At 34.7% G+C, this 16,249-nt stretch overlaps 1 protein-coding gene across 2 annotated transcripts; it reads left to right on the forward strand.

Annotated features, from left to right (window-relative positions):
* Nucleotides 1–507: 507 nt before the first annotated feature.
* LOC114267860 (RING-H2 finger protein ATL58) lies at nucleotides 508–15,813 on the forward strand. Of its 2 annotated transcripts, none has more exons than XM_028209033.2 (3): nucleotides 508–1,539; nucleotides 1,681–1,763; nucleotides 15,227–15,813. In XM_028209033.2, the coding sequence occupies exons 1-3, from the start codon at nucleotides 1,309–1,311 to the stop codon at nucleotides 15,603–15,605; spliced, it is 693 nt and encodes a 230-aa protein (XP_028064834.2). In that variant the 5' UTR covers nucleotides 508–1,308; the 3' UTR covers nucleotides 15,606–15,813. The 2 variants fall into 2 exon arrangements, with proteins under 2 accessions (XP_028064834.2, XP_028064763.2); XM_028208962.2 differs by having other exon boundaries at nucleotides 733–1,539; nucleotides 1,672–1,763.
* The last annotated feature ends 436 nt before the right edge of the window (nucleotides 15,814–16,249 follow it).

Consider the following 16,249-nt stretch of genomic DNA (forward strand, 5'->3'; position numbering starts at 1 on the left):
CAAGAGAACTTTTTCCAAAAAAAAAAAAAGAAAAAAAAAAAGAAAAAGAAAAAATTGAAGGATACTAGAGTGACCTCGAGAGTTATTTTGGAAATTAATTATTTTAATTAATATTTTATTTTTTTACGAAAATATGTAGAAAAATAAAGAAAAGAGTTGTAGATATCTGATCCCAAATTTATTACCTCTCGTGTAAGGAACCAAGGAGTCATCACCAAATAGTCTCCTTTTGATTCGAACGATTTAAATTGATTTAGGCCAAGTTTGGGAAGACTAAATAAGTGCACTTTTTGACTTTTTATGAAATATGAGTTGGATTTGGGTTGGATTTGAAGTGATGTGTTAAAGAGGTGATGTGACTTAAATAAGATGATGTGACTTAAATAGGATAGTGACTTTTTGACTTTTTGAATTTTTTGGAGGATGTCAAACTTGGCCTTAATAATCATAACAATTTCATTGTTTTTGAAAAGATGAACAATAAATATATTTTTGAAAATAAATCATCAAATTTTCTTAGAAACAAATATAATAAAATAAAAATGTTATAATTATCAAATTAATTTAATTTTTTATATAAATAATATATATAAATAATTTTATAAAATGACTGGTAGGAATCGATATTCGTGATATCTCCACGGGCGCTCAAGTTCATATTTGAAATAAAAATTTTAAATTTATTGTATTAAATGATATATATAAATATATTTAATAAATATAAATAGGACTAGGGCAGACTGAAAGCAAAATCCAACCCAATCCACTTCCTCATCAGAGTACGGCCAGGAGATGTGGATGGAGCGGGTCAGGAAAAATGAGCCATCCCTGCCCGGGATCATTGTCCACCTACCGTTACCCATATAATTTTCATGTCTCAAAAATTGTGATCTCACTCTGCTCTCTCTCTCTCTCTCTCTCTGATGATGATTTGTCTACAACACTAGAGCTGAAATCTTATAACAGTTTTTCCTTGAAGTTTCCCGAAATCTGGTTACTCTCTCGCAGAATTTTCTCATCTGGGAATTTGTTTTTTTTTCTATTAAATCGATCTTTGACCTTCATTTTTCTATCTTTATGTGGGATTCCTTTGGGTTTTGAAGAATTGTTGGTAATTTCTCTCTCATAGCTATTCAGAACACCCACTTCCCACTTCTCTCTCTGTCATTCATGATTTTTTGAGTTGGGTGTTTTACATTTTCTATTAAAAATCAAATTTTGAACTTTATATTCTCATCTGGGTCTTTCCTCCTCAAAACTACTGACATTGCTGTTCTGGGTTTTGAAGACCCATTTCATTTGTAAAAGATGTCATCATCATCTCATAGCTATTCAAAGACAGAAGATCAAACAACACAACCCTGTTGCCCAAAAGCTTCATCTGAGTTGAAGCTATACCAAGCTTTCATCTTCTCTGTACCAATCTTTTCCACTTTCATACTTGCCTTCTTCTTCTATTTGTTCTATCTTTGCTGCTTTCGCCGCCCCCAAAGCAGGCCAGCTTCATTGCACACCACGGATGATGATGACTTCTCCACAGTAAGATTTTATTTTTATTTTTTATTTTTTCTCACAAATTTTTTTTGCAATTGTATGATTGTTGTTTATATGTATTTATAGGATATATATATATATATATATTGTAAATTTGTTGAATATTTGTTGATTGAGATTTGGCAGTCTGAGTTGGGATTGAAGAAAGAACACAGAGAGATGCTACCCATTATTATATTCAAGGAGACATTCTCTGTCAAAGATACACAGTGAGTGGGCTTTCTTTCTTTCTTTCTTTCATAGCTCTCAATTTTTCTTGCCCTTATCAATTATATTATTATGGCTATGTTATTGTTATTGTCCTTCTGCATTGTCTTATACTCTCTCTCTCACACACTCGCGTGCGTGCGCGCACACACACACAGAGTAACCTCTAATTTTAAAGTTATTCAGTTTAAATTTGAGTGGTTTAATGCCCATATAGAATGTTTCAATGTCATGGTCCCAAAATAAGGTTTGGAAATTGAGTCAAAGTAGGTAATTTCAACATATTTTGTTGCAAGTAAAAATGTGACAATCTCAGATTTCTGCTCTCCTCCTTGAGGTCATCCCCGGGTTTATGCTTCGTAATTACCTAGTATACATGGGATGCGGATTACATGTACTCGGGGAGTAATCAGGAGAAGCCCCTGACACCCTTGTAAGGAAAGAAAATTATGTTCTCTTGCATTATCCTGTTGATTATCTTTCGCATGTGTGTACACATATACAAACAAAAAAGTTTTGTAATTTGTGTCAATTGGGTATTTTTGACAAATTTTGTTGCAAGTGAAAGCATAACAATTACTAGGAACAAAACTGATACAGACCCCTATTTGAGGGTGACCCCCACCACCCCCATACACGTGGGGGTCAAAGAGAGGAAGACAAAAAAAAAAAATTTGGACCAATCAGCATTCACTGGGGGTGGTGGGGGTCTCACTCATTTTTGTACTAGGAATTAGTTTTTGCATGTTACAAGCTGATTGCATATCGTATTTTTCTGCACAAGAGAGAGAGAGAGAGAGAGAGAGAGAGAGAGAAATCTTCTTTGTAAGATGTAAACTTTCTGATAATGTAGTGGTTACTAAGATAAAATGGAATTATTGTTTGAGTGATCTTTTCTTTCCCTAATATACCTACAGTTGTTTGAGTTGCTTTAAGTATGTAGCAAGACAATGATATTTCTGGAATTTATGATAAATGATGATGAGGGTAAAACTTTGTCTAGACGTTGCAAAAGAAGCTCAAGATTCTTAATATGGGGATTTAATTAAAACAACCTTATTATGTTTTTGTTTTTTGTTTTTGTTTTTAAAATCTGTATGCCATAAATAAATTATTTGGTGGTTAAGTAAAGGAGATGAAGAAGAAGTGAGAAAACAAAAGCTGCGTTAAGTGCCTCGTGAGAGGAGAAGATTTATTAGAGCATTCAGTTGAACTTAAAGAAATCAATTCTTCAGTTTTTTTTTTTTTGTTGTTGTTGTTGTTGTTGTTGTTGTTGTTGGTATTTTACTATTATTGTAGCATGTTATTATTATTATTATTGTGTTGATTCATTTTGTTCTTCTGCATTGTCTTGTTGAATCTCTCTCACACACAGAGTAACCTCTAATTTCAAAGTGATTCAGTCTAAATTTTAGTGGTTTAATACCCATATAGAATGTTTGAATGTAATGGTCCCAAAATGAGGTTTGGAAATTGTGTCAAACTAGGTAGTTTCAACATATTCCCTGTTTGGGAAGAGGATTTTTGGCTAAAAACCTATTAGCTAACAGTCACATCATACATATCAATCAATAACAAATTAACTTTTTTCACCTTATAAAAAAGTCAAAAAATTAAAAAGTCACTAATAAAGCTAAGTTCCCAAATGGGTACAAAGTGTTGCAAGTAAAAATATGACTATCTCAAATTTCTGCTCTTCTCCTTGAGGTCATCCCCGGGTTTATGCTTGGTAATTACCTAGTATACATGGCATGGGGATTACATGTACTTGGGGAGTAATCAGGAGAAGCCCCTGACACCCTTGTAAGCAAAGAAAATTATGTTCTCTTGATAAGGTTTGTAATTTGTGTCAACTAGGTATTGCTGACATATTTTGTTGCAAGTGAAGGTATAGCAATTACTAAGAATTAGTCTTAGCATGTTACAAGCTGATTGCATATCGTATTTTTCTGTATAAAAAGGGGAAAAAAAACTTCTTGATACAATGAACTTTCTGATAATGTAGTGGTTACTATGATAAAATGGAATTATTGTTTGAGTGCTATTTTCTTTCCCTAATATACCTACAGTTGTTTGAGTTGCTTCAAGTGTGTAGCAAGATAATAATATTTCTGGAATTTCTGATAAATGATGATGAGGGTAACTCTAGACTTTGCAAAGGAAGCTCAGGATTCTTAATAATTAAAACAACCCTACTATGTTTCTGTTTTTGTTTTGTATTGTGTGTTTTTTTTTTTTAATAAATATGTATGTCATAAATAAATTATTTGGTGGTTAAGTAAAGGAGATGAGGAAGAAGCAAAAGAAAAAAAACCTGCGTTAAGTGCCCCATGAGCTTAAAGAAGATTTAACAGCATTCAGTTGAACAAAGAATTCAATTCTACAAAAAAAATTTCCTCTCTTTTTGGTATTTTACTTATCAGAGCACAGTGCCCAGTACTTGTCATGAAAAAAACTATTATTGTAGAGTGATAAGATTAGAACAATGCAACATGTTATTATTGACTATAAATGGTTTTTCCTACAATCAGTTGTTGGCAACAGATAAGATTTGATAGCTAATGAGAGATTATAGATGCCAAGTTTGGATCAGGTAGAAATTTCTAAAGATATATACAGACAGTTGTATGATTTTTGTAATTATGAAAAGTAAATACTTCCTGTACTTGGGAGATGGTGGTGTGAGAATATTGTGAGAATATTAGGATTTATGTATATATATATGGTAGTATATATATTTTGTATATGTTAGGGATTGAGTAAATATTCTAGTTTCCTTTTTAGTCGTAGGGTTAGATTGTTATATAAACTGATGTACTCTTGTATTTCATTCATAATTGAATATACAGATTCTTCAGAAAACTTACAGGGTGCGTTTCATTGGGGGGGGGGGGGATTATTTACTATTCGAATTGTAATCTGGGGAAAGAGTTTTATCTGGCGTTTGTTTTTTTTTTTAGTCCGCCGAACATGGAGTCCGGCCGGACTCCTTATCCATCATATGTGGGATTATACAATCCGGGGAGGGGGGGAGACAATTTTCATGGGATTATTTACTTTGGGATTAGGTGGTGAAATGATCATTTTGACCCTTTACTATTTAATTATGTATTATATTTAGTAAAATTCAATAAAATTTAAATGTCTCAATTTTAAAAGAAAATAATTTTATTTACCTTTTTATTTATTTATTTATTTAATTTTTTAAAATAATTTTTTATAGATATTTTATTGATGTTTTATTTTAAAATTGTGTTTATATTTTATTTAATTTCATTATTTAAATTTTAATAGATGTTTTATTTAATTTCATTATTTAATTATTATTATTTTTTAAAATAAATTTATTTAAAGTTTTAATTAAAAAAATAACATATATTTTTATTGATATTTTATTTATTTAATTTTTTAAAAATAAATTTATTTAATTGTGTAAAAATAAAATAAAATAAATTTTTATTTAATCTAGCTAAAAATAATTAAAATATTAAAGATATGTATAATATTGCTATTACTTACTAAATAATTGAAAAAGGGTAAAATAGTTTTTTGCTCATTTATCCTATTCAGTCCGTCCAACCACACATTGGATTCACTAAAAATAGTTATTTCCAGACATCTAATCCCATGAGAAAACAAACACGGGATACCCATCCAATCCAACCAAATAGTCTGGGGGATTCACAGTCCTAGGATTCAAGTTCGATGGATTCTAATTTCCTCTTATCCAGTCCGTTGAATCAAACACACCCACATGGTATTAGAGCTAGTTCGAAGCTCTAGTGTCTCCGTCTTTACCATCTTCATCTACAATGCAACGTCATCGAAGTCGTGTTCTCTGGTTCGTGGGCCATTGGAGTCGTATTCTCTATTGGAGTCACGATCGCGATTTCTGGTTTTCTTTCTCTCTGACATCGCGACTTCTCTCTCTGGTTGGTTTTGGTTCGTGATATCTCTTCTCTCTGGTTTGACAAAGTTCTTGACATCCCTCTCTCTCTTTGGGTCTAACTTGCGACTTTGGTTCGACTCTGGTCTCTGTCTGATCGTGAGAGTTCTCACTAGACTTGTGAAGTTGGGTCATCGCCGTCGCTAGACACACATGGTTGGTCATCGCCATCGCTGGGCTTTGACTCCTAGTTTTCACGAGGTCTACTCTCTCTCTCTCTCTCTCTCTCACTCACTTATCTAAGTCTAGGTTTTTGTTCTCGTTTGTGACCTGGTTTTGTTTGACCACAGTTTTCACTTATTCTTGTTTGGATCAAACAAGTTTTTTGAATATTATATTTTGACCCATCTGATGCTAGCTTTGGGTTATTATAGTTTGACCCCTCAGATTTTTTGTTATTACCCTTCGACTCCTGGTTTTGCTATTTTCTTCTATTTATGGTTCATTACACTTGAACCCCTAGCATTTTCGTTTTACAATGTCTCTGGCTTCAGATGAGTGTGTTTTCTATCATCAAAGAAGCCATTGGAAGTATCACTGTCCCAAGAAGAGATGTCAGCCTGCTTCGTCTTCTCAACGGTCTCAGACCCAGGTCTGTGCTCATCTTTCGAGTAATTTTCGGCCTCCGCCGCTTATACTGCATTTGCTCTGTCTCGTGATCCTGACTTGGCTTCCTTGAGTGCTCAGATTGGTCAACTTCAGCATATACTGTCTACGTCCCATCCATCTCCATTGTTTCCTCTCATTATTCAGGTTTGCTTAGGTTTTCTTTAGGTATCTCTTCGTCTATTTGGCTTTTTGACTCTGGTGCCACTGGTGCCTCTCATCATATGACTATTATTTTCTTACTTTAAAATTGTACTCCTCATCCCTTTCCGATTACTGTTAGTGCTACTAATGGATTTGATATGTTTGCTATATCTGTTGGGTCTGTCCTACCGTCTCCTATATCTACCGTCACTATTCTATCTATCCTTTATGTTTCTCAGTTGTCCGTCAGTTTATTATCTATCAGTCAACTTGATGGCTTCGTTTTTGATGCTATCTTTTCTTCTTCTATCTGTTCTGTGTAGGATCAGATGTCCAAGCAGCAGATTGGGACTGGCTATAGAGTTGAAGAAGTCTGTGGTGGAGAGCTTGCATCTGCCTATGATTACCTCTCTGATTGCCTTTTTTATTATTAGTTAGATTCTCTGTCAAGCCCTTTTTATTTGAGGCAGTCTAGATTAAGGCATTTGTCTGTTGACCATTTACAGTCTTTAGCTCAGTCACCATTGGGTAAAGTTTCTCCTAGTTAACCTACCGAGTGTCGGGGGTGTAAACTTGCCAAAATGACAGCCTTACCTTTTTGTCTATATCTAATACACCATTTTTTTTAATTCATACTGATGTCTGGGGTCCTTCTCATATCTCACCAAAGGAGGTTCTACATACTATGTGTCATTTGTTGATGACTGCACCTGTTACACTTGGGTTTATCTTATGACTCATAAGTCTAACTTCTACCAGACATACCGTACTTTTCAATCTATGATCACTACACAGCTTTGGTCTACTATTAAATTGTTATAATCTAACTTGGATGGAGAATATTTTAAAATTGAATTCGGTGAGTATTTGGCTAATTTGGATACCATTCACTAAACTTCATGTACTAATACACCTATCCAAAATGGTTGAGCTGAGCGTAAACACCGTCATCTCCTTGAGACAGCTAGGTCTCTTATTCTCTCTGTTTCTATTTTGACTCCGCTCTGGCGTGAGGCCATTCTTGTTGCTATTTTTCTTCTCAACCGTATGTCTACTCCCTTTCTTTCTGGTCAGTCTCCTTATGAGGAATCAGGATCCTTTCCTTGACTTCCCTCCTTGACTCCCTACTTATTGAGTTATTCGGTCCACTTTTGGGCTCAATTTTGATGATCCGAACCATTCACATTTTAAGATTTGTTGAGTATATCACACCTGTAAAAAATCAAGTTGATCGAATATTAGAAACTACGTGTTCAAATCATCAAACTAAAAACTATTTTTTTTTAAAAATTTAATAAACAGTTTTCCGAACACATACTTTCTGATATCCGATCAACTTGATTTTTTACAGGTATGATATACTCAACAAATCTTAAAATGTGAATGGTTTGGATCATCGAAATTGGGCCTAAAAATGGACCCAATAGCCTAACAAGTAGGAAGTCAAAGAGGAAAGTCAAGGAGAGAATCCTGATTCCCTTATGAGACTCTGTTCTCTCAACTTCCCAAATACTCCCTCCTTCGTATGTTTGCAAGGTTCTGAAAAGTGGTTGCGGTCACCATAACGGTGGCGGTGGCGCGGTTGCGGTTGCAGAGTGTAAAGGCCGTAGCGTAACGGTTGCGGTAACCGGAACTGTGAATTTTTTTATTTTTCGCACAATTTGAAAAAGAAACTTACCGATACTCTTTTTTTTTTTTCCATGGTCATATTTATTGGGTTTAAAATAAATATTGATCAATTTTTTAAAATTTTTAAATATGATTCAATATATTTTATATTTTTAAATCACTATAAACCGAGTTTTTTATATTTTATTTTAATAATTAATGACTTTATATTATACAAAAAATCAATCACTAACTATTATATGCAAGGTTCTGAAAAGCGATTGCGGTCGCCGTAACGGTGGCGGTGGCGCTGTTGCGGTTGCGGGGTGTAAAGGCCGTAGCGTAACGGTTGCGGTAACCGAAACCGTGAATTTTTTTATTTTTTGCACAATTTGAAAAAAACTTACCGATACGCATATTTTTTTCCCATGATCATATTTATTGGGTTAAAAATAAATATTGATCAATTTTTGTAAATTTTTAAGTATGATCCAATATATTTCATATTTTTAAATCACTGTAAACTCAGTTTTTTAGATTTTATTTTAATAATTAATGACTTTATATTATACAAAAAATCAATCACTAACTATTATATATAAGATAAACAATGACAAAAGTAAGAATAAATAAGAGCCTAAATATATATATATATATATATATGTGTACATATTTTAACCAAACCAAATAGATAATGACCACACTTATTATTATTATTATTATTATTATTATTATTATTATTATTATTATTATTATTATTTTCAAACAATATATAGATAGATACACAAACAAAATGGTTGAGTGATAACAGCTGAATAGAATAGCATAGGTCTTACAGCTTCAACAAAACAATAACATGTTCTTCATCTTCCCTCTTCTCTCTCTCTATCTCTTGCTCCTTCATTTTCTCTCTTTATCTTCCCTCTTCTCTCTATCTCTCTTCCTCCATTTTCAGCTTTTTTTGTGTGTTTTTTTCGAAAGAAACAGTTTGGAACCATTACGTAACGGGGCGTAACAGGCCGTTACGGTACCATTACGACCACCATGGTGGCCGCTACGGCCGACACACCTGTGAATCTCAATCACACTGCAAAAGCAACCGTAACGGGTGGCGATAACTGCCAAAACTGTTACGTAATAGCGTTACGTAACGGTTGCGGCCGCTTTTTAAAACCTTGATTATATGTAAGATAAACAATGGCAAAAATAAGAATAAATAAGAGCCTAAATTTATATATATTCATATTTTAACCAAGCCAAATAGATAATGACCACATTTATTATTATTATTATTATTATTATTTTTTTTTTTATTTTTATTTTTTTTTTCAAACAATATACAGATAGACGCACACAAACAAAATGGTTGAGTGATAGTAGCTGAATATAATAGCATAGGTCTTACAACTTCAACAAATCAATAACATGTTTTTCATCTTTCCTTTTCTCTCTCTCTATCTCTTGCTCCTCCATCTGCTCTCTTTATCTTTCCTCTTCTCTCTATCCCTCTTCCCCCCATTTTCAGCTTTTTTTTGTGTGTTTTTTTCGAAAGAAACAGTTAAAAACCGTTAAACGATGCGTAACAGGCCGTTACGGCACCGTTACGACTGCTACGGCAGCCGCTATGGCTGACACACCTGTGAATCTCAATCACACTGCAAAAGCGGCCGTAACGGATGACGGTAACCACCAAAATCGTTACGTAACGGCGTTACGTAACGGTTGCGGCCGCTTTTTAAAACCTTGTTTGGGTCTGCTTGTTTTGTCCTTCTTCCCCGTAAAGATTGGTCCAAACTTAGTGTCCGGTCTGTCCTATGTGTCTTTTTGGATTACAATCTTACTCAAAAAGACTATCGGTGTTACGATCCTGTTTCCCATCGTCTTTATGTCTCCCGTCATGTTTCTTTTTTTGAACGTCTGCCTTACTTTCAACTTCTTTCTATCACTGCTTTGGAAACGCTTCCTCCTATCACTGTTCCAATTTCCAAAGATAAGTTGGTTCACATTGATCCTTTTCCTTTTTAGGTCCCTCATGATGAGTACATCTCTACTGTTTCTCATGAGCTTGTTCATTTTTCTCCTTCTACCACCCCTCCTACTAAGTCTGTCTCCACCTATGAAGCACGGACACGGACACGGACACGGACACGCGACACGACACGGACATGCAGACACGCAAATTTTCAAAAAATGGGGAACACGACACGCTGGGGACACATTCAATATATATAATTAATTTTATTTATTATATGTCATAAAATTACTAAAAGAATCATTAAAAGTTAATAAAAAATACAAAATAACACTACTAAAATTATAAAAAAATAAACATTTAATTGATTTAACATCATATATATCATTAACAAAACTAATCAACAACAAAAAAAATTATATACTGAAATGATAGAGGCATAGAGAGAGAAGAAAATATAAAATGAAATTAGGGGGGGGGGGAAAAGATAGAGAAAGAGAGACAAACTACACTACTCAACATATATATAAACGAAAAAATAAAAGAAAAGAAAAAATAAAATGAGACAGAGAGAGGCTGACTAAGTCAGAGAGAGAGAGCGACTAAGACAGAGAGAAGATCGGAGAAAAAGAAGAAGAAAATCAAAGCAGAAGAAGAACGAAGAAGATCGAAGCAGAAGAAGGACGAAGAAGATAGAAGAAGGTGTACCTTAGATAATGAGCAATGAGCGACGAGCGACAGACGAGGAGCGACGACCGACCACCGAAAATCGACCAGGTTTCTCTTTCTCTTCCGTTCTCTTCATCTTCTCTTTCTCTCTTCTATTCTCTTTTTTCTCTCTTTCTCTTCTAACTCGATTTAGGGTAGATTGTTCTATTTTTGTTTTTTTACAAATCGACCTCAAAGAAGTTTTATAAATTCTGAAATTGACCTCGAACGTGTCCCGCAAGTGTCGTAACATGTCCGGCTAACAAAAAGAAAAAATAGGACACTCTCTGGTGCGTGTCAAACACGTGTCCACCGCGTGTCCGTGTCTTACATGTGTCCGACACTGGCACGGAGCCCTCGAAGAGGTGTCCGTGCTTCATAGGTCTCCACTGTCTCCCATGAGTTTGTTCCCTCTTCTCCTCCTCTTCCCCCCCCCCCCTCTCCTCTTCCGTTGTTAGTCTATTCTCGTCGCAAGGCTCTTCCTCCATCGGTTGACTTTGATCTTGCTAACCGTAAGTATCCTCTTCGCATCCGTAAACAGGTAGTCAAACTTGATTTTGCTAAAACATGATATTCTCCTTTATATTGCACGTTTTTGTCTGTTATTCACTCTTTTTCAGAACCTTAGTCTTACAAGGAGGCTTGTTAGGATCCTATTTGGGTTCGAGTTATGGAGCATGAATTGTTTGGATTGCAAAAGACTACTACTTGGGAGCTTATTCCTTTGCCTGCAAGCAAGAATTTGGTGGGTTGCAAATGGCTCTATAAACTTAAGACTCATTTTGATGGTTCTCTCAAGCTCTACAAAACTCACCTGATTGCTAAAAGTTTCTCATAGGAGTATGGTATTGACTATGAAGATACCTTTGTCCCTATTACCAAAATGACTAATGTCCGTATTTTGATTCCTGTCAGTATTGTTCATTATTGGCCTCTTTATCAGATGGATGTTAAAAATGCTTTTCTTAATGACCATCTCACTGAGGAGGTTTACATACGTCCTCCCCCTAGTCTTCCTCATTCCTCTGGATAAGTTTGTCGTCTTTGACGTGCTTTGTATGGTTTGAAGCAATCTCTTCGTGTTTGGTGTGATCGCTTTCAAACAGTTGTTACTTAACTTAGGTTTCATCATTGTGCCCAGGATTTTGCTTCGTTTTTCTTCCACACCTCTGCTGGTTTTGTTGCCTTGTTACTGTATATGGATGATATGATTATCACTGACTGACTTTTTTGCTATCTTTGAGGTCAAGCAGCATCTCTTCCGCACCTTCGAAATGAAAGATCTGGGCGTATTGCGATATTTTCTTGGTATTGAAGTAGCTTCTTCTCCCAAGGGTTGCTTTCTGGCTCAGGCCAAGTATGTCAATAAAATTATTCACCGTGCCTGTCTTACTAACACTAAGATTTTTGATACTCCCATTGAGCTTAATGTAAAGCTTACCACTACTGATGATGTCTCTTTAGATGATCCTACTTTATATCGAGAGCTTATGGGTTGTTTAGTATATCTGACTGTCATTTGTCCTGATCTTGCCTATGCTGTTCATGTGGTTAGTCAGTTCATTTCTGCTCCTTGTTCTACACATTGGGCTACTTTGGTTTACATTTTTTGCTATCTTAGGGGTACTATATTTCAAGGCTTACTGTTGTCCTCTATTTCCTTTTTGAACTTGGTGGCCTATGCTGATTGTGATTGGGTTGATGATGTTACTGATCGCAAATCCAAGCCTGGTTTTTGTATGTTTCTTGTTAATTTTTGATCTTTTGGAAAAAGCAAGAAATGAACTGTTGTTGCCTACTCTACTGCCAAAGCTGAGTATCGTGCTATAACTCATGCTACTGTTGAGATTGTTTGGCTTCGCTATCTCTTGTCTGATTTGGGTGTCCATCAGTCTTCTCCGACCTCTCTCTACTGTGACAACCATAGCGTTATTCAGATTGCCCATAACACTATCTTCCATAAGCGGACGAAGCACATTGAGATTTTGTCCATCAGCATCTGCAGTCTGGCTTTATTCTGCTTCCTTTCGTCTCGTCGGCTTTGCAATTTGCTGACTTCTTTATCAAGACTCACATCACTGTTTGGTTTCAATTTCTTCTTGGCAAATTCTCAGTGTTTTCTGTTAAAACACCCTGAGTTTGAGCAACGGTATAAGAATATTGTGAAAATATTAGAATTTATGTATATATGGTAGTATTTGTATTTTGTATATGTTAGGGATTGAATAAATATTCTACTTTCTATTTTAGTCTTAGGGTTAGATTGTTATATAAACCGATGTACTCTTGTATTTCATTTACAATTGAATATACAGATTCTTTAGAAAACTTACAGATGAAATTTCTCACTTGATTGATATGATGCGGACCATTTCGAAGGGAGCATGTCTGATTATGTAAGAGAAAACTATAGCATTGGACAATCTAGAAAACCATTATTAATGAAACATTACAACTCCTTAACAACGAAAAGCTGATATTGGCCCATTTTGTTTTCACCCTTGATAATGTGCATGATTGCACACCATTCCATGCATAATCTTAAGATTAAATAAGTATTGCCATTTAAGGTTAGTGTCACTTGTCCCTAAGTATTGCCATTCAAGGTTAGTATCAGTTGTAGTGACTTTTCGGGTGTTTCCATTTCGTCAAATGTTATGGTTGACTATATGATTTCACCATAGCATACTAGGTCATCATATTTGATATCATCATTGGCAATTATATCAAAAATTTCAAATGAAACCCCATTTTGGGAAATTGTGGCAGGGAAAAACTTCCACCACGAGGGATATCCTGTGATTTCTATTTGCTGGAATTTCCAGGCATAGTTTTTTTTTTGTGTGTTTTTCTTCTATTAAGAGTAATTCAGCTTATCAAGTTAAATTATCAGTTTCCAGTATTAGATTTTGTTGTTGAACTTTATTGTCACTTATTACTTAAGAAGCTCTGACGTAGACACCTCAACACAATATATAATTTTTTTTAAGACCGGGACATGCTTTGTAGAACACACATGTTCATATCTTAAAGACATACGAAACACATTATAAGTTTAAACAAAATAACTTATAGAGGATACCACAATAAAATAATAATAATAATACTAAATAAATAAATAAAATAAAAATTGTAGATTATACCCATTAATCACTCATCCTTTGAACATTAAAAATTAGTGTTATATTGTATTTTGTTTAAAATCTTTGAATGAAATATTAATATACATAACATATAACAGATGTATAAAACTACATATTTTGTGTGTCCACCACATATGTCGGGAAGTGTTCAATGAGTGTCAGTGTGACGGTGTCCACATGTCCTACACAAGACACCACTTTCTTAGAAGTGTGTAGCAATGTTTTAAAAGCCGGATCGGACTGGCCTGTTCAACCGGTGATCGGACTTGGTTCCGGTTTGGATGATCCACAAAAACTGGGCTTGTTTGCAAGAACCAGAAAAATTGGTGGTTCAATTGATAAAACCGACAAACCGGTCCCGGTTTTCGACCAACCTGGTGGTTGAATTAACCAAACCAAACCAAGCCTTAAGTCCCATCAAATGGGGTCGGCTACATGAATCCTTCTTCTCCACGCGGTCCTATCAAAGGCCATTTAATTTATATATCAAAATTTTGATTAAAAACTCTTTCTTCAAGAGTTTCCTCTCATGAGGAGTCTCATTGGAAGCTTGAAGAAATTATGAAAATCTATTCCTATATATAGGAAAAGATTGTTCAAAGAGAACCTAAAAGTTCAATGTGGGATTCAATCAAATTGTTTGAATCATATTTGATTCGAGGGAGAGTTGAAAATTTCATTTCCTTCCAAAATTAAATCTAGCATTCAATCAATTTGTTTGGAGGTAATGTTAAATTTTTTTAATTTCTTTAAAAATAGTGACTTTTTTATTTTATTTTATCAATTATGACATTATTAAATATTATTAGTAAATTTTTTTATTATTATTTCAGTACTTGTATATATTTTTATTTATTTATAATTTATAATTTTATTTTTTATTATATAATATTAATTATGATGTCACGGTTCGACCACTTCGACTCGACGGTTGAACCAGTGACCCATCCAACCGGTCTTTTTTTCGGTTCACTCATCGGTTCAGTTTTCAAAACATTGGTGTAGTTTTTAGTTGATCAGTCTATACCACAAATATTACAAGACTTCACTGCATGGCTTGAAGCTAGTTGTCATCTTTGTGGAGAATGCTAGTGCATTAGATTTATCTATGTGAAAGGAAAATTTGAAGAGGCAGACAAGTTGGACTAAACAATTATTTCAATTGGCTCTGATTTGCTCTAGAGTCATGGTTTATCTCTTTGAAGTCGATATTTCATTTTTCTCCTCCTAGTTGCATTAACATCACTGGATATTACAATTCCAATTCTCATCATCATCATTGGAGCCTCTAAATTTAACTTTCCTTTAATCTAACGAGGCACGATCCTTTTGTTACAGATGCTCAGTATGCCTGGCAGACTACCAAGCAGAGGACAGGCTGCAACAGATACCAGCTTGTGGGCATACTTTTCACACGGATTGCATCGACCTCTGGCTAGCCACTCACACCACCTGCCCACTCTGCCGCCTTTCCCTCATTGCTTCTGCTAAAGCTTCAACCGAACCATTAGATGCCCCAGAAACTAGTAGTAGATATCATCCCCCTGTGGCTGCAGGTGATGAAACACAATCTCATCAAATTGGGCACGGGACTAGTGAAGAATCTTGGATCAGCCAACAATGCTCAGGTTCAGGGAATGGAGATGAAAGAAGCCTTGAAATGAGCAATGGAGAAGAGAGAACAATCTCTCAATTTGTTGAAGCAGATAGACATTAGGAAGCACTGAATTAATTTTTTAGTTTAGTTTTGTCTAATGGTTGAATTCATGAGAGATTAGTATTTGGTAGATAACTGACTCTGAGCATGATATAAATTGTTGTTCAGAGCTTGATAGTTATTGTTGCACATTTTTTAACGACTCAAGCTTTTAGAATAATTTGTGATCGCACAAGATATCGGAGAAGGTTGAGAAAGGTTTTAAGTAGTCTTTATTTGCATTTAGTCATCGTTTACATTATTTCTTCTCTATATGTATATGGATATTTGTGTATTACTTTGGAGACAGGGCAGTAGAGAGTTTGATATATATATATATATATATATTCTCATGTCTATTTCTTAAAAAAGTTTGAAAAATGCTTGGTGGTTTGAATTTATGTGGTTCGAATGGTTCGAATATGTCAAAATGATGTCATTTTACATCCAAAACGACGTCTTTTTGAAACATTCGAGCCGGGAAAAAGTTTTTAGAAACAAGAAGCTTAAAAGCCCGTGCATGAGCATACATATTTTAATATTTAAAGTTTGTACACTTGTAAGCATTCAATTTTGTTCCTCATCTCTTTGGGACACCATTCTCTGTTGTCAATAGTTATCAAGATGAAGTGATCTGTAAGCAATGTAATCTATAGCAGCACATC

The sequence above is a fragment of the Camellia sinensis genome, chromosome 5 (genome assembly GCF_055761805.1).
Source record: "Camellia sinensis isolate YWXY chromosome 5, ASM5576180v1, whole genome shotgun sequence".
Lineage (NCBI taxonomy): Eukaryota > Viridiplantae > Streptophyta > Magnoliopsida > Ericales > Theaceae > Camellia > Camellia sinensis.

Bases quoted from the DNA above. Each gene is read 5' to 3' on its own strand.
- LOC114267860 (XM_028208962.2), top strand. From the start codon at position 1,309: ATGTCATCATCATCTCATAGCTATTCAAAGACAGAAGATCAAACAACA. The intron at 1,540-1,671 runs GTAAGATTTTAT...TTGTTGATTGAG, and splicing joins ATGATGATGACTTCTCCACA to ATTTGGCAGTCTGAGTTGGG. The intron at 1,764-15,226 runs GTGAGTGGGCTT...CTTTTGTTACAG, and splicing joins TTCTCTGTCAAAGATACACA to ATGCTCAGTATGCCTGGCAG.